The sequence below is a fragment of the Adiantum capillus-veneris genome, chromosome 7 (genome assembly GCF_014529385.1).
Source record: "Adiantum capillus-veneris isolate H3 chromosome 7, ASM1452938v2, whole genome shotgun sequence".
Taxonomy (NCBI): domain Eukaryota; kingdom Viridiplantae; phylum Streptophyta; class Polypodiopsida; order Polypodiales; family Pteridaceae; genus Adiantum; species Adiantum capillus-veneris.
The window spans coordinates 153540127-153559009 of record NC_140937.1 but is presented as its reverse complement, the minus strand read 5'-3'; the positions used below and the strand labels follow the sequence as shown (position 1 = coordinate 153559009).

Sequence of the window (18883 nt, the reverse complement as noted above, 5' to 3'; positions counted from 1 at the left end):
CCTGACCCAGCTAGACACCGGGAGGACATAGATACAGCCAGCACAGGAGCTGGGCACGAAGATGGCTTTCTACAAAGAGCATCTTCTCCAACTTACGGAGGATGGTTTTGTGACGAGACCCAGATACATGGACACCCACTTATCTCATGGGATACGATGTGCTATTGGCCAATTACGCACATCTTCTCACCAGCTGCGGATTGAGACCGGGAGATACAGCGGAGTACCAGCAGAGGCCAAGACAAGCCCCTTGTGTGACATGGAGCCTGAGACAAAGTTGCACTACACATGCCGCTGCCCCGTCTACTACGAGATACGAGGCCGCTTCCATTGCTTGTTCAGAGAGGGTTTTGGACCAGGTTTTGGACCACTCTTCAGAGTCATGGGATACGAGGATCAGAGATGCTTGGGTTTGTTCTTGCTCGAGTTGCGCAGACACAGAGATAGCCTGATGAGTGGAGAGGCTAGCCAGTCTCAGAGACGGATCACGGATTTCTTTAGAGCACACACTGGATAGCCGTAGGAGCTACTCCCACAGCAGAGCTCACATTCGTCTCACACCAGAGGCACACTGATTGACCGAGCGATTGAGCTGGGGAAATCCAGGCGCCCATGACTGCGGAGGACTACACAGCATCGACGGAGGCTACATCAGAAGATTCGGAGCACTCTGGCCAAGCATGCACGACGCCCGGTCATACTACTGACCGTGGAGGAGATTGATGAGATCCGCCAACGACCGATGCTAGATCTCCTGTGATTTAGCTATCCCAGCCAGCTGCTCATTTTGCTTAGTTCACATCGACCAGCTTAGGATCCCATAGCATTTTTTGTTTTGTTATGTTGGTATTTTGTTACTCTGACTTTGTATCAGATCCACCACATTGTAGCTTTCTGGTCTCATAGATCACTTTGGCCTTTAGAAGACGTTAATATAACATTTCATTTCATTTCATATCTCTCTCTCTCTCTCTCTCTCTCTCTCTCTCTCTCTCTCTCTCTCTCTCTCTCTCTCTCTCTCTCTCTCTCTCTCTCTCTCTCTCTCTCTCTCATCATATTGATACCTAAAAGAAATGTGCACAGTCAAATGACCAATCAAACAACTATGTAGAAAGGCTAGAAATCCAATATTGGACACAAATTTGAAAAGCCCATAACCAAGATGGCACGGCAGTCATGCTAGAGGATCAAGCAATGAATGTCGCCCACCAAGATGCCATCCTTCCAGACTCATGCATTTGCCACAGAGATGACCCCAACATGGGAGTGTGAAGAAAAACCCCCCTCCTCCCCCACCCACCCACCCTCTCTCTCCCCCCCCTCTTGAGAGAAGCATAGCTGACATTCTATTACTTGAGTCTTGACCCCCCTTGGAGCACCCAAAATGGTGCCAATCCCAAGGGGAAGTAAAGATTGTTACAAAAGCGCCCGTAGAAAATTACAAGGCCAGGGGCCAAACTGACTTGAAAAAATTGCACTCATAACTTGAGCAGGTGTCATGGCTTCTCATTTAGACTTGCATTTGAAAACTTCAGATAGTCTGATAAAATTATTGTAGTATACTTACTTGTTGGAAAACACACCCAGAAAAGACACTGATGTATATACTTCAACTTTTGCCCATATAAGGTCTGCACAACCAAAAGTAACAAGCCCTGTTCCCTATTAGAGGAATTCCTAGCTATTTCAAAACAGCAGTATTGAGCCACTTGGCCTCAGTAATATTCTTGCTTTCTCTGCATCTCCGTCTGCAACAACATGAAAAAACCGTCAATACCTGAACAGTTAGGGCCTGAAACCAGGAACGCGTCAACTATTTAACCTGATTGTAAACATTTACATTATTAAAAGCATCTAGAACACAAACAGAAGCTCAGGATCTTGAATACCAGAAAATCCAGACATGGGGCATTAGCTGCCCATGATATCCACACCCCCAAACACAAATAGGCTGAGAAGCAGGCATTTATAGGACGCATAATGCCTGAGTCATGTTATATATGTGCCTCACTGAACCATACCGGAACCATCTTTTCTAAATCTTCAAAGAGAAGGCAGAGCATCATAGACAAGAACCTTGGATTAAATAAACTATCACAACACAGCATTTTTACTTGTGAGTCGTGACTCAAGGGAGCTTCTACTAACTTACAAACTGAAGGGATGGTTTTGGGGAAAAGCCCCCTCCCCCCCCCCCCCCCCCCCCCCAAGCGGGAGAAAGAGACAAACCCTGTCCTGCAGACAGCCCCACCACACGCTTTCTAGGGAGAGGAGAGAGTATTTGTGATCGGCCAGACAGACAGAATAACCAATTGCGTGTTTGAACTAGACGCAAAAACCCTGACCCTTCACCCTACAACCCATCGCATAGCGCCCCTTACAAATCACGATCAAAGCAACTGTCATCCAATGCCAGTATAAAGCAAAAGACAAGACAAAAGATTGAAGTGACGAAAAATTACATACAAACCTCAAAACATGTATATTGTATGCTCACAAGCAATCATGCACTCCTGTGGTGGAGTGGCAGCTTGAATCAATGGAATTAGGCTAGCTGCACACACCTCGGGCACATCTGAAAAACTGTCCTGCCAACATCATGATTCCATAAATCTTCTCCCGATTTCATTCTCAGAACCATGCTCAAGCAGTTGCTCCTACTCCCTTGCCTAGAGGAACTGTCCAATCTTTTGAGAATCGTGTGGTGAACGAGGCAAAGGTTGTTATCTTTGTAGTGCTCTGTCTTAGGACACTTGTACATTGGCTTCTGGCATTGGGAGTCACTTTATGGAGCAAGTTGGCTTGACTTGTTCCTAAAGGACTTATCTTTCTACAAACCATATTTATTGACCACATGCCTTTTAAAATTTGCATCTCAAGTGAACGTGTCCAGTTTTAACCTATTTATTTCGTTATTTACTTTATGTATTTGACATGATTTATTTGGGCTAGGTCAGCAACTTTACATGTGAAGTATATAAGGGTCTAGGGCTATGACTTTGTATCTATCTGGTTAGAGTAAATTGGAGCAATCCCAAGATTAGCCCCCCCCCCTCTCTCTCTCTCTCTCTCTCTCTCTCTCTCTCTCTCTCTCTCTCTCTCTCTCTCTCTCTCTCTCTCTCTCTCTCTCTGCGCAGACACAGAGAGAGCTTCATGAGGGAGAGGCCAGCCAGTCTCAGAGACGGATCACAGACTTCTTTAGAGCAGACAATGGACACCCGGAGGAGCTACTACCACAGGAGAGTCGCCTCTCTCTCTCTCTCTCTCTCTCTCTCTCTCTCTCTCTCTCTCTCTCTCTCTCTCTCTCTCTCTCTCTCTCTCTCTCTCTCTCCTACCAAGAGTGTCACATCTAGACTTCCACATTGTGCTATTCTGACATGGTATCAAACGTCTTTAGTTCGTAAACTTGGTCGATAACGAGGAGACCTCGCAAGGAGACAGTGCAAAAGACGACAGCATAGGCTAGATCTACCCTTTGGCTCGCGACAAAAATGCTCAACTTGGGCAGCATTGGTTTTCCAAATCACCACTACTGCATTTGCCTCTGGTTGCTCACAATTTTTTTGACGCTCAAATCCCAACTTGCCTTTTTTATTACCGCTCCTTACTCTAAGCTCCCTAGCATTTTTTTTTAATAACTACTAGCGCTGAGGTTTGAAATGTGTTTATAAAAACACTTGAACTACGGGCTACCGTGAGTTTTACGTGACACTACTCCCAAGGCTCATCAACCTTGGCCCTCATGTTACAAACCACATCGCTCTTTGTGGAAGGGAAACAAGGCTATGTGGGAGAGAAAGGAGGGCTATGGAGTTCACTTGCCTATTGCAGAAAGAGAACACACAAGAGTCTGCGTGTGACAAGGCATCAATGATTCCAAGCTTCAAAAACCGCACTATCTATGTGCAAGAGGATGTGGATCAAGTCTATAACGACGTGGCAATACCTGCAATAGACTTGGACACTCCAAGCCAAATGTCACAAAACGATGACATGGCATGTTTTCCCTAGAAACTGACAAGACTTAAAATATAAGTTGTTTCCAACTTATAGGGTCCCATCCAATGGGCCCCTAGGGGACTGTCACAAACGCAAGCGCATATGAATAATCAACAAGACGAAAATAAATAATCTTTCAACTAAACAGAGTTGAGGGAGAAGTTCGACACAATATTTGGGACCAGAAGACGGGCTGGTCTCCCCCCCCCCCCCCCCCCCCAAAGAGAATCCTTTATTAGGGAGAATCTTTTTAAAAGCACGAAAACCCCCCCGTTCTATTCTCAGACTCTATAGTCGTTCCTTCCCGTAAGGGAGATCTGAGAGATGAGCTCTCAATCCTTTTTCCTTCTGTACTCGGAGTCAAGGCTTCACAGACAATTTTCGAATCCCGTTCTCAAAATACCAAGTGTAGACCGAGACCTTCCCGCTTCTCCTTCGCGATGCGGTACCTGCAATCACACACAAACACAGGACAACAATTCGTATGGCGAGTCCACAATTGATACCTATCACTCTTTGCGCGGGAAAAGAGACCTTTGTGCTTCGTAGTCTTGCGATCTCTTGCGTCTTCTGGCGGAAGAGTCTCCTCTTGCTGGCGCTGGCAACTCCTCTCTAAGAGAAGGCGTGTGATGCTTTTATAGCTCCCTGGCCACCGCAAGTATAGCTGAGTGTTTGCTGCCCGCGTAGAGATCGCAGCCGTTTTTTCTTTTTCTCTCTTCTACCAAAAAGAGGGAGAGACAAAGCGCTGGCTGGTTTTTGCTGCTTATTTTCCAAGAGGCTGCCCACTTATTAAGTGGGCGGCCGGCGTATTTTAAAAATGGTTTGAATCTGTCCAAAAACTCAATAAAACCTTATAAGTTAAAAACAATGTTGTCACAGCACTTCCCAGACGTCCCTAGATGCAACACATGCACAAGTGAAAATCAGACATAGATTCCTTGCGTCAAAGCGTCTGCTCTTCTTGGAAAACATGTTAAAATATTTCACTTTTTAAGAAAAGCTTCTCAGAACCCCTCTTTATTCTTGTGCTTGCGTCTTTACGTGTGTTTCTTTTTTTCCAGTTTGGGTTTCCTGCCAAACCCATAGAATATTCCCTTTTCGATGCTCCCGTCACCCATCACATGACGCATCGGGACTATCCGTTCCCCGGTCTCTCCTACCAAACTAACGGTACAACCCCTTCGCAATGCTGAATGTCATCCCATATGACACATCAGAGTTTTCCGTTCCTAATGGCTTTTAATAAATCCAGTAGATCTTCCTAACCTTACGATTAAAGTGCACATATTTAGGCCAAGGGCCTGTAAATTTGTATCTAGGGTTTCTCTTTCGCTCAGATTAGCCTGGGAGCACTGAGCAGAGAGGACCCTCGGACTTTGTACTTTGATCAAGCATTAATATAAAAATAAATACCGAAAGGAACGCCAGACTTTGGGGTCAATACTTTTGGGCATGGAACTACGCCAAGCAGTGTTGTCTCCCTATTAAATTGTGATAAGATTCTGATAGGTGGTTTTAAGTATTTTCTCATGTGTCGTGCCAGATTCTCGACTTGGGGTGTCCAAGTCTATTACAGTGGTATCAGAGCTCAATCAATTTTCCTTCTACGGAGAATCCCATCTCTTCTACCGCGACACATATGGATTCAATCGACAACTCCCGAAAGGAGCAAACAGTTGCACCTGACAAATCACGTTCGGGTGAAAGCACAAAAGATTCGAATGGACGACGCCCACCTTCTGTCGACACGAGAGAAGATTATAGGGAATTCCCACCGACGAAATATGAAGGAATGGAGATGAAACGTCTACAGTAGATTGATGCTTGTGCTCAGCAGATGCTCCAGTATTCTAAAGATCCCCAGTATGCGAAATTTTTGCCCAAGCACCAAATTGACGAAGTGTATTCTCCATGGCTTTTACCTTTCTTTCTTTATGTGCCAAAATCGGTTCTGGAACGAGTATCTCCTCGTTTTACTCCACTTCGAGTTGCTCATCAGGCTCCCATCATCGGGCACATCGCCTTTAAAAGGCTTCAGGAGACTCACATGAAAAGCATTGTGAATCCTCCCAAGTATCGGGCAGCTTCAGTCGAAAGGAGACATCATTTATCTTTTCGGAAATCTAGAAAGGTCCATAGTATCTCATGCTAAGCTTTGGAAAAAGCCGCTCCTTTACCTTTTTCTTTCTCACGCGTGCCTTCTCAAAACGTAAAAGCACCAAATCATTCTCCTTTGATTTCAAGTCGCGACGATATCGATCTGCTGTCTTTTTGTGTCTTTCTTGAGATTTCTGCAAAGCCTCTCGGACCTTGGCAAAAGCCGTGTCCAAGTCCCGCATGTACGACGTCGTCGGCTTCAAAAATCTCATCTTTCGTGCTTAAGAAGGGTGGAACCTTCGTAGCACCTTCAATAATCTCAAATGGCGCCTTCCCCGTCGAAGAGTGTATCGTGTTATTATAGGCAAATTCCACCAAAGGTAAATACTTTTCCCATTGAGTCTTCTGATCCGAGATGTAAGACTTCAATAAATCTAGTACCACTGAATTAGCAATCTTTGATGCCCATCAGTCGGCGGGTGGAACAATGACGAGAACTGCAACGGCGTGCCAATGTTCTCCCAAATAGCCTTCCAAAACAAACTCGTGAATCTGGTGTCTCTGTCGGAGACAATTGTCTCAGGCATGCCATGCAATCTGAAGATCTGGGCCACAAACAGTCTCGCTAAGTGATCCGGCTTGACTGTTTTCTTCACTGGAATGAATGAGCTTGCTTGCTAAATCTGCCAATAACAGTCCAAATACCATCGTGCCCACTTTGTGTTCTCGGGAGATCAAAAATGAAATCCATTGCAATACTTTCCCAGGGGTGGGTGGGTATGGGTAAACGCTGTAACAATCCCTGTGCTTTATGCATGTCAAACTTGACCTTCTGGCATACCAAGCAACTGCATACAAAATCGTCCACATCCTTCTTGAGTCCCCGAAAAAAGAAGTATCTCTCCACACCTCTCAAGGTGGTAGCTATACCACAGTGACCCGTAAAAGGTAGACAGTGGCATTCGGTTCAAACCTTTTCCCTCAACGGCTGTGTAACGCACAACATCGTTTTCTTCATCAAGTAGCCATCCCGAATGGAATATCCTGCTACTACCTCCCCATTTCGTATCCGAGTGAAAATATCTGCATAATCTATATATGTGGCATACTGATCGACCATATCCCTATGATGTATCGCGGGAATAGCCAGAACCAACGGCTTCCGAGACAAAGCATCTGCCACCAAGTTCTTATGTCCATGAACATGGACAATCTCGAAGTGAAACTGTGACAAGATGTTCGCCCACCGCATCTGCTTTTCCGATAGTTGCTTCTATGACAAGAAGTAGAGTAAACTCTTCCGCTACGAGTGGATAATGTCGCCACTGAGTAAGAGCACGGATAACCACCAAAAGCTCTTTCTCATATATCTGTGTTGTCAATTCCGACCTTGAGAACAATCGGCTCTCGTAGGCAATGACATGGCCTTCTTGCATTAAGACCGCACCCAAACTACGACCACAAGCATCACAATATACTTCAAATGACTTCTACAAATCCAACAAAGTCAAAACTGGACATGTAGTCAATTTCTCTTTCAATGTCTGAAAGGCAGTCACCTATGTGGGTCCCCACGAGAAAGGGACTCCTTTCTGTGTCAAGATATGCAAAGGGGAAGCAACCTCTGCAAACTTTCTAATGAACCGTCGGTAGTACGAACATAAGTCCAAGAAGCTTCTAACTTCATGGACATTCTTCAAAGCGGGCCAACCACGGATAGTCTCTATCTTGGCCGAGTCCATCTGCACTCCTACTGCTGACACAATGTGTCCCAAAAAGTGTATCTTGGGTAGGAAAAATTCACTTTTCTTTGCATTAATCGCAAACTTGTGATCTCGTAATGCCTGAAAGACCTGTAGCAAATGTTCTCTATGTTCTGTCTCATCCTTGGAGAAAACAATGATGTCGTCAAAGAAAGTGCCAACAAATCGTCTGTACTCTCGAAAAATTTTGTCCATCATTCGGTTAAATGTCGTTGGAGCATTGGTTAGGCCAAAAGGCATCACCAAAAACTCAAATAAACCAAAAGTCGTCCAAAAAGTTATCTTGTAGACATCTCCCGGCGCGATTCGGATCTGATGATATCCGCTTTTCAAATCGATCCTGCTGAAACAAGAGGATCCCTGTAGTCGGTCTAGAATATCATCGATCCTAGGAATCAGACATTTGTTCTTGATGGTGATTTTGTTGAGAGCTCTATAGTCAATGCACATTCTCCAAGATCCGTCTTTCTTAAAAACCAACAACACCGGAGAGTAGTAAGGTGAAGTACTCGCCTAAATAAGACCCTTTTCCAAGAGGTCTTACACTTGGTTCATAATTTCTTCATTCCAAGCTCGGCTCACACGTTAAGGTGGCCGGTTTGGTGGTGTGCTTCCAGGTATCAAATCAATGGTATGATCCTCAAGACGAGCTGGTGGCAACTCGCTTGGCAGGCCCTCAGAAAAGCAATCGATATGAGTGTGGAGAAAATCTTGGCGTTCTTTTTCTAGATCAGACACATTTGTCCTATGATCATCATTCAACTCTTTCAAAAAGATCGAGTGAACAAACAGATTGAATTTCATTAATTTTGAAACGACCGAAGCCGATACAATAGGGATAGACTCGCCCTTAAGTTTTACATCAAGTACAATGGTTCGGCCCTTTTTTGTAGTCAAAGTCGCTTTTCTCGCCCGATAGTCGACCACGGCGTTGTTCTTATGGTATCAGGGAATTCCTAGGAGGACATCACAACCTCCAATGGCATTATGTAAAAGTCCTCGTGCCCCAAACAACCCTTGACAATGCAGCCGAAGTTTGCCGAAGTTTGCCAATGATAGGTGTAATGGCTACGTCCCTGTCGGGTGCCGCTAGAATTGCCTTTGCTAGTGGTCCCATCCGATCGGGTGTAATCTCGAGCCGCACCGCCAAGCTCGTCAAAGTTTTGTACTCTCATCAATCGTGCTTGGGTCAGTACCCATGCAATCTGGAACCGGTCCTGCTTTCATCTTGCCTTTCCGGCCATGTTCCTCAGCTGCTTTTGAACTCTCTGGCCTTTCTTCATCCTGTTCTTTCTGTGCCTTTTTAGGGCACTTCGCGGAGATGTGTCCCTGTTCCCCGCATCCAAAACACTTCCCCTCTTTGATGTAGTTGGCTCTCTCCCGCGGAGTGAGCCGAGGTCGTACATCCTTATCTTTCTGATCTTGGGGGCTCTTCTTTCTACTTTCATTTTTGGAGTCTGCTCCTTTTTCTGTGTCATGATCTCAGCTGTGGGGTAAGTCAAACTGTCTTAGTCTTATGGCAAAGCCCCGTTTCGCATGACTCATCAGTTCTTGGATAGAATCTGACTTTTGACTTTTGCTCTAAGCAGTGATCTCGGATCTCCGTAGGAAGTCCCAAGGTAAACTGCTCAATTTGTTCTTTAAACGAGATCTTCTTAAATGAAGAAGCGGGTAGAAAAGAGCTCCAAAATCTCTTGCAATATGCATCCAAGGTATCTTTCTTGGGCATCCAGAGATGGTCCCAAGCAGTTCGTATGTCGCGTTCGTACTCCCGAGTCAACCAAGAAGAAATAAAAAGCCTTTTAAATTTCAGCCATTTAATTGGCGCTTTCTTGTTCAATAGAAGAGTGGACCACCATGTTCAAGCATTTCCCTTGAAGTAAGAGGTAGCCCTCCGAATCTTGGAGTGCTCTCAGTAATGCCCTCCAGAGAAAGATATGTCAAACTCCTGTATGAAGGCCATAGCCCTCGAAGCATCTTGGAATCCAGAAAAAGTGTCAAATTTAATTGACTATCCTTCTTTAAATTCTCGAACTTTATTGCTTTTATCCTCCAGAAAGTCATACTGATTGGCTTTATAGAAATTCTTCTTCTTTGCATACAACCTGTGATCATCGGAGTCCGAATTATCTGAAGACGAGTCCTCTGTAGAACTGTCAGAAACTCGGCAAAACTTAGGCTTCTTTGTCACGTGACAGATCTAACCCTATGTGTACGTGGACAAGCTACTTCATGAGATGAGTTCAATTCAGTTAGCTTAGGAAGTGATCTTGCACTTTTGTGAGTCTGTTCGCAGACCGTGCATGTCGAGACACTTGGATTAGATGCATATCCTCCGATTGCAACAGCATGACCATTAGATTTCCATCAGAACCCATCAAGAGCATTTTTACAGTGCATAGACCTATTTTCCCCATTTTTGACATTTTTCACTTATTATTTTTAAGTGACTTTTGTTGGGAACTAGGTAGGGCAATTTTGATAAGCAACTACATAAGAAACCTAGCGCTAGCACTTTCTGGCAGAAGAGGCAGCACGAATACTTTGTTCAACAGGCAGAAGATGGGGAGCCTCATGAGCATCCCGAAGTGGAAGAAAACAAGGAGATCCTTGTTCCAGAACAGATACTGGCACATAAAGACAGAAAGATTAAGGGTAAAGTGATAAGGCGTTCTTGGTTAAATTCAAGAACTATCCTGCATTGGATGCGAAGTGGATGGAGGAGGAGGACCTAGCAGATACTCCTCAGATTGTGAATCTTTACCTTGAAGCTTTTGGCTTAGCGTAGTCTATTCCAAATGGAACCCCGAACTCAGCTTGGGTGGAATCTGGTGCAACACGTATGCACAAGAGGGGAGTTGCTCCGCTCCTTTGTCAGCAAATTGCCTCGATTTTTTATATTAAAGTCACTGATGTCTCTTTTGAGTTTCAAGGATAATGTGAGCTAACAGTATTCTGCTATATGACTTTATGAACTTGAATTCCCTATAATATGATACTGATTTGTTCTTGACTTGTTTAAGTGCAGGAACTGGTAGACGAAATGACTGCAACATTTTGGTCTAAATGATCTCGATAGACATGGTTGCAATAGGGATTAGTCAATCGGGCATCTACGAGGTCCTGAATGCATCTAGATGCAATTGCTAATTGCGTTGCCTATAAATCATGGTCTAAGATCCGAATGAATGTTGAATGTGATTTGTCATGTGATGTCTTGTGATGTCGTGTGATGTGACTATCGATTGGTACATGTGCTAGATGTGTGTTCCTAGTGCGTCGCTACTAACAGTCACTATCTGCTAAGACAGTTTATGGTTTTTGTCTGTTTTGCAGGCGTAATCGAGGGCGATTACAATGCTTTCAAGAGGGGGTATGTCACAAATTGGTGACGTGGCTGACCAGTACACACACACACCCTCTCCTTGGCATGGGAACAGTCTCGAAATGCTGACGTGGCACTGTCGTACTGCCCCCACATTTCACCCTGAAGATCACGGGCTGCTGACGTGGCATGTACGGACGTCCACTTTTGCGGCACTTTTTACGGAAGATTGCTGGCAGTTTTTTACGACAGTTGCTACGCAAGGAGAAAGAGAGAGCTTTTATTTTTAATTGCTTTATTCCAAGGCTTGAGAAGAAAAACAAAGGCTTTATTTTGAGAATGCTTTTGGGACAGCTTTTGGGGCTCTGCTTTTGGCATCCCTTGTAACCCTTTATAAGGGTAGTTGGCCTCTCACTTCTCAGAGCATCTGGATGCAGAGTCTAAGAGTGAGACCCAACCACTCAGTGTACTTTGTGCGACAGATTAATACAAAAAGAAATACCGAAAGAGGCGCCAGTCTATGGGGCCAATACCTCTAGGCACGGAACTATGTCGGGCCGTGTCGAATCAATTGTAAACTGTGAATTGTTTTGAAGTGAATTTCCTGTTGTGTCGCGGTAGAATCTAGACTTGGAGTGTCCAAGTCTGTTACGAGTGCCCCCTCAACAAGTGTACTCTATGCCTTTATCAATATAAAAAGTATCGAAACTTGGAAGGGATGTCAAACTTTGGGGCCGGTATATCTAGAAGTGGAACTCCACCACTTCATGTCTCGACTATAGAGGTGTTATCTATCTACAAATTCGGTACGTATGTCTGCTATAGACTTATTGCCTCGTTAGTGGCTTACCAGTTACAGTGGTATCAAAGCTTCAATCAATTCTTCTACGGAGAATCCAGTCCGACTGTTTGCAACACACACCATGGAATTCTAGCAATAAATCCGATCGGGAACATAGAAATAACTCAACAACAGTACATAACAATATTATTCCTAAAGTCACCCAAAATTCTAAAGAGAAAAGGCAAGCTAACGAAGATAAGTTGGATGCTCAACTTGACGAGACTCAAATGATGGATCCAAATTTGGCAAATTAACCACAGCTCTTACAAACTAGCCACTAAAGAACAGAGACAAAATGCAAATCCCGACTGAGGGGCCTAAACCCTACTTGAAGAAGCAACAGAAGAAGAAGCAGTAACACAAGAAGCAGCAGCAACGAAAGAAGTTTACCGACTTGCAAAGTCTTGCCGAGTGACCTATTTTTAAAGAAGAGTTCCCTCCAAATTAAGGGACCACGTCCGATGGGGCCCAAGGGACCTAAAGAGATTAAATAAAGCAAGACACACACACACACAAATTTCATAAACTGCTCATGGCGTGGCACCTATACGGACGCCCGCGTTTTGCGCTGCAGTGCCACATGGCAAAACGGACTTCCACGATTCGCGTTGTGACGCGACAGGCGTACGGATTTCCGTGAAATGCACTGGCAACTTTTGGCGCTAGTGCTTTTGGACCAGATGCTTTTGAGTTGGTAGCTTTTCATGCAACTGCTTTTGAGAGGCAAAGGGCCTTTAAATATGAGCCAAGGGCTCATTCTCTGGCACGCTTCACTGTGAAGGTGCAGACGATGGAGTACAAGCGATGTACTGAGTTCCAGCAATATAAAGAAATACCGAAAGGGGCACCAAGGTTTGGGACAAGTGCTCTCTCAAGGTGGAACTCCGTCACTCCCCGTCCTATGTTGTGCATCTCTTTCAATTCAATTGTTATTTGAAGTACTTAAAGTTGTTCAATATGTTTTCTTCCGTTGGCTCGTGGTGCCCGTCCCCGTGACAACAACAAATGCAGATTAAATCTTGTGCCCATCAGATTTTCTTGTATTCAAAGGATTCCCTTTATGCAAAACACATATGGGATCGACCGCTGACAGAGGTTTATGAGATATGGCAAAAGGTTGCCAACCCTAAACTTAAGTCGACAATGGAAAGGGGAAAAGAAATCTATTCGAGAAAGTAGTGGAGCGTCAAGTCAACAAGTTGATGAAGCACCGAAAGCATTCACACAAAGGACAAAACGTCTAGGTCTTTTCCTTGTTATTTGGGTCGACAACCCACTTGCACAAAACTGGCGGAGTATGGATCTAAATGGAAACATCATTGACATGGACGACTCTAGTCCTAGTTCAAACTCCAATTCAAGTGAAAAAGTCAAACGGAGATCAAGAAAACGGAAGTATTGAAAAAGCGAAACTCAAAAACACTCGAGCAGTTCATATAAAAATGATATTACGACTTCGGGCAGTTCTCCTTGGATAGTTATGACAACAACTCTGCTACTTTTGAATCAACATTTGAGAGAAAGAAAAACCACTTAATCTAAAAGACAAAATATGGCAATCTGGAACCTCGAAAGAGCAAGAAGGATTTTTTTTTACTATTTTGAGCCACAAGGATTACCATCGAGCTTTATCCTTTATTCAACAATTGGACACTGCTTTTTTGAAGGAGAGCTTTACAAAAGTTTCAAAGTTTGCAAAGTGGTGTCCCACCTTAAAGGTAAGGTACAAGCGTGGTGGTTGACGCTTTTACTTCACAAAAAAGCACCTCGTGACCAGGTCAAGTCCAAAAGGTTGCTTTCATCTTTTTGGTTGACACCCCAGCACAAAGCCGATGTGTTGACGGCATGAAACCACCTCAGATTTAAAGAAGGAGATACTCTGTCTACTTATAGCCAAAGATAATGAGATACATTCCTACCAGTAGCTTCTTTCCGGAGGGTGTCTCTCAAGGAACAGATTGAAAGAAGGCTACTATCTAAAGTAGAAGTCTTCTAGCATTCAACAGCTTATGGATCATGTATTCAAAATTCTCAGATCCTTTGATTTACGCTACGAACAAGTGAGTGTCCAAAGCTCCAAAGAAAGAAGACGAAAGCGAAGAATCTTGTACAGGAAAAGCAATTCATAAAATTCTCTCTCTCTCTCTCTCTCTCTCTCTCTCTCTCTCTCTCTCTCTCTCTCTCTCTCTCTCTCTCTCTCTCTCTCTCTCTCTCTCTCTCTCTCTGTCTGTGTGTGTGTGTGTGTGTGTGTGTGTGTGTGTGTGTGTGTGTGTGTGTGTGTGTGCGCGCGCGCATAGAGCCTATGCTAAGACAATTGTGTCTTCTCTAATGTTGAACATTTTCTTCCTAAAAAGAACTTAATGGTTAGACATGTAGATAACGCACCGTAAAGCTTTCTTTCAAATGATCAAGCTCCTTGTCCAAATCATTAATAGCCTGATTGTATGCTTGCATGGGTGAAGATTGGCTTGTGGTTTGGACCTAAATGCCAATACACACATGAGGAGATGTCCACACAAGCAAGGCACAATTACTGTTAAAAACACCAACCTTGATGATAACCTTGTACTGGAGTGGATGCGGCAGCTTATAACCTGAAAAAAGAACATTGGGATCCCTGTGGAGCTGCCTGCATGCACAACAGTCACAAATAAAGGAAACCATTGAGCCCTAATACTGGCATTTTACAGCTTTAATGCTTTTACAAACAGACTGGGACCCAAGAAAGATGGGTGACCAGCAGCAAAGCCTCTCAAGATTTCAAAATTTATACTCTAGAGGAGGCGTTACATGCGAACGATGTTGCCAATGGTATGGTCCTCTCGTTGCACCGTGAAAGTGGCTGCGTTCATGATCTTCATATCTCGTTCGTACGTCACTCTGTGTTTACAGACATTTTAAAAACAACGCAGAGAGGAGAAGAGAGGAGAGGAAGAGGTTGCACGCAGAGGAAAGAGTTACTTTTTCATGCCCTCAGGCACCACAAAGCGCTCATAGCGGTCGGGTGCGTTCATGGTTGCAGAGCTTGCCTTCTCTCGTCCCTTCCAACAGAACTAGCTCTTCTCAGCACTTCGACAGTCTCCTCAATACGACTGGCAAAAGGCCTTCCATGTAAGGCCTCAATTTGATTTTGACCAGGAGCCCATGGGCACGAGCTATGTGCATTGTGAACGAAGGGCTTTGTTGGCAGTAGAGGGATAATTTTTGGAAGATATGTTTTAATTTTTCTTTTTTTATTTATAGCTTCTCTTCTTTTTGGTTTCCTTCTCTCTCGCACGGCCTCTCTTTTTCTCTCTCTCTCTCTCTCTTTCCTCAGTCGGAGTGAAAGGCAATGCCAACGTCTATCTCCAAACGCCTTGTTTCTTTTTGAACAGGCAACGACCAGTATTGTCACACTTTGATGAGAAAAATCAATGAGCTCCCTAAGAGGTGGCTTCCCCTCTCTCTATCTTTAGAGACAACATGCATCTTGTCTTGTAGTCTTCCTAACATTGCATTGCGAGGAGGTTCTTTCAACTTCGCTAGTGTTGGGTCTAAAGGTCATGTGCATGGCCATTTGAACGCCCAACCCACTTATTTAACTAACCATTCATATTATTCTTATTATTATATATATTGAATAAAGAGCTTGCTAAGCTATCGTGGTAGTGGGCGCCCACCCCAACCTAGAGTGCTATTCTCCTCTCTCTCTCTCTCTCTCTCTCTCTCTCTCTCTCTCTCTCTCTCTCTCTCTCTCTCTCTCTCTCTCATAGTGTGTGTGAGTCCTTGTGTTTGTGTGTGTATATGTGTGTGTGTTTGAAAGAGAGAGAAAGAGAGATAGAAAGTAATTCAGCTCCAATAGTTTGTTTTAAACAAAAATATGGATACCGTACTTGAAGAGTCTAGTTGAGCCACAATCTATTAGTCATCACATGTCTTTAAACCTGAAAGGCCACGGGCCTTCTTGGATGACAACTAACACTCCTCCCCCTAGCTTTATAGCCCTTGGCCTTGGCAGAACCCCCGTGCAATTGTCCATGTGTGGCCGTGCCATTAAGTCGTGCTTAATTGCTAGGACCTTTGTCGTGACACTACTCCCTCTTTGGAAAAGATTTTTTGTCCTCCAGAACATTGAAAAGAAAAGTAGGAAATTGCTTCTTAAGCACATTAATGTTTCCCCAAGTGGCACCATCCTTAGGTCTATCTTTCCACTTGACAAGGACTTACTAACGAACATGATTACATGTTCATAAACTATGATGATCCAAAATCTTTTATAGCTCGTAAGGTTGAGCTGATGGCTTGATTATGTCTACTAGAATATCTGAATCAATAACATTATTTGCTTGTCCTAACCACTTTCATAAACGACTGACATGGAAGATAGGATGAACTCGTGAATGTGCTGGCAAATTTAATTTGTAAGCATGCTCACCAATCTTCTTAAGAATTCGGAATAGACCACACTACCTGAGTGAAAGTTAAGATGTAGGGTCAGTTTTCAGACTTTCTGAATGCTCTTGAACCTTCAGAACCACCCACTCTCCCTCTGTGAAGAAGACTTGTATGTGTTTCTCACTTGCAAACTTTTTGTAACAGTTCTGAGCCTACTTAACATTGCTCTTAGAAATCCTAAACAAATCAAAATGTTCTTTTAAGAAATCCTACCTAGATGTATGTTTTAGTTGGCTAATCCTATGGTAACTAGAGACTGAGGTTGATAACCCTGCATGAGCATAAATGGGCTAAATCCTATGGAAACATGCTTTGCACTATTGTAAGAAAATAGACAAATTGTCTTCCCAATTTGCCTGCTTTTTATATACATAGGATGATCGATTGTACTTAAGTTAAGAGTGGGCCGGAGCTTACAAACCATCAAATTTCTTGTCTCTATTGCTAACAATATTAGATGGAAGGCCATACAACTTATACATGTTCTTCACGAATAGCCTTGTTAATTCTAGAGCATTGATCGTAGTCTTTATATGAATAAACCTACACATCTTGGTCAAGTAGTCTACTACTACTTAAATAGGTCATGCCCATGAACTGTTATAAGTAGACTAATGATATAATCCATAGAGATGCTTCTCAGGTTTTTGTTGGGATCTCTAATGGATGTAAAAGCTCGCTTACCTTGAGACACTCAGCTTTTGTCTCTTAGCTTTTTAACCAATCTATTGCCTACTCATGTGCATCCTTGTGTAAACATGGCTATTTAAATTGTCTTCTAACTAATGCATGTGTTTTCCTAATACCAAGATGATCTGCACTTGGACTGTCGTGAGACTCAAAAAGAATTTGTCACCTAGTATAGTGGAGCAGATACCCATCATCAATTCTTCCATCTTTGTAGTTTCCCCTTTCGTGAAAAAGTAGAACTATGTGTAGAGTTAATTATTGCACTCACATTAGAATGAGAATGTGCACGTCTATCGCACGTGTCAATGCAAGGAACTTGCCGATACACTGTGTGCGAGCCACAAATGGCTCCAAGCACGCAACTAGCCTAAACTAATAAGCTCAAAGATGGCGATGGTGTGTCACTCACCGCTCTACGCTTGTTGTTGTGGAGAAAGGCACTAAAGATCGACTATTAATACCATGGGCAAGCTTCTCAATTTTCTCTGGTCAATTAAGTTGTTTAATCGCGAGAGCCAAGTATTTCATGGCTGAGGACTGACTATAGGTTATACCTAGAAGACCTTGTAGTTAAGCTACGATAAAAGGAATTCTCACGAAATCATCGCCTGACTTATTTACTTTTCTTTGACCCCCCAAAGTCTTTTCACAGTGATTCAATTTTGATGTGTGTGCTTATTTTGTATGCCTTGGGTTTTTTGCTTTTCAAGGAAAAGCACCCACACTGGGAACCTCTAGGCTCTAGTACCATAGGCGATACATGTCAGTGGAGTACCAAATCAAGCTGAGGTTTCTCTTCTAGCTTAAGATTTTACATTGTGGCACTTTGATTTTTTTGTTTGTTTGTTCGTTTCCAGCATTTTAATTTTGTAACTTTGGGAGGTCAGATAACAATGTTACCCTTCCCAGGCTCATCACATTAGTAAACTCCTTTTATAATACTTAAGCTAAAGGTCAATAGGGACTAAGCCCACGAGAAAGCCCTAGTACATTTCACACAATGCTGCTTAAACCGGATTAAGAACCTAAGTAACCATTGATTATTAGGAAGGCATTCCCCATGGTATTAAGAGAAAATCTCTAACGCCTAGCTTGGTCAAACTAGCTTAGTCGGACTACTTGATTTTTAAACCTAGACAAGTGATTATGACAAAAAATTACATTGAATTTAATGTTTGATACTAAGCAAATGCGTTGAATATTATGCTACCAATCACAATTAAAGCAGACAAACATGGATGCAAAAAAGATAAGGAGCAACGCTAATGGACAAGAAACACTTGTTTGTGTTGATGGCCGTGCTTGATTTGAAGTGTGAACGAGAGAAAGATTCCATGAAGGTCCAAATCCTAACAACAGCAACACATTCCTGTACACACTAGGAAACACAAAGAATACCTCTAGGAGGCACATCAGTGGGAAGAAAGAACTTTGCTAATCACCCAACTCTAAAATAGAAACACTTCTATTGTAATAATCCTACCTACCCTCCATCACTCGAGTGATGAGGATCAAAGGTGTTTGATGACATAAGTTTCTGTTTCAGTGTACCGGATATGAATGTGTAGGTTTGGCCAATGTTTTGACTTTTATTGTGCATATCTCATTTGCTAATTGCTCTTGCTCTTTACTTTTTTTCTTTTTTGTGAGTATAAGGCTTTATATATACATTCCTTAAGATTGGTGATTGAGAGGTCAGGGAAAGAAGGTTGAGAGGGAAGTGAGTGAATG

The 18883-nt window shown here is 43.3% G+C and overlaps 1 protein-coding gene across 1 annotated transcript; it reads right to left on the bottom strand.

The window, feature by feature from the left end:
* Positions 1–1485: 1485 nt before the first annotated feature.
* Positions 1486–15149, bottom strand: NRPB11 (DNA-directed RNA polymerase, RBP11-like protein). The gene is made up of 5 exons (XM_086516665.1): positions 14990–15149; positions 14819–14908; positions 14579–14657; positions 14414–14509; positions 1486–1748 (listed from the first exon to the last, which is right to left on the bottom strand). Exons 1-5 carry the CDS (start codon positions 15040–15042, stop codon positions 1716–1718), a joined length of 351 nt encoding a protein of 116 aa, XP_086372791.1. The 5' UTR covers positions 15043–15149; the 3' UTR covers positions 1486–1715.
* Between the last annotated feature and the right edge of the window lie 3734 nt (positions 15150–18883).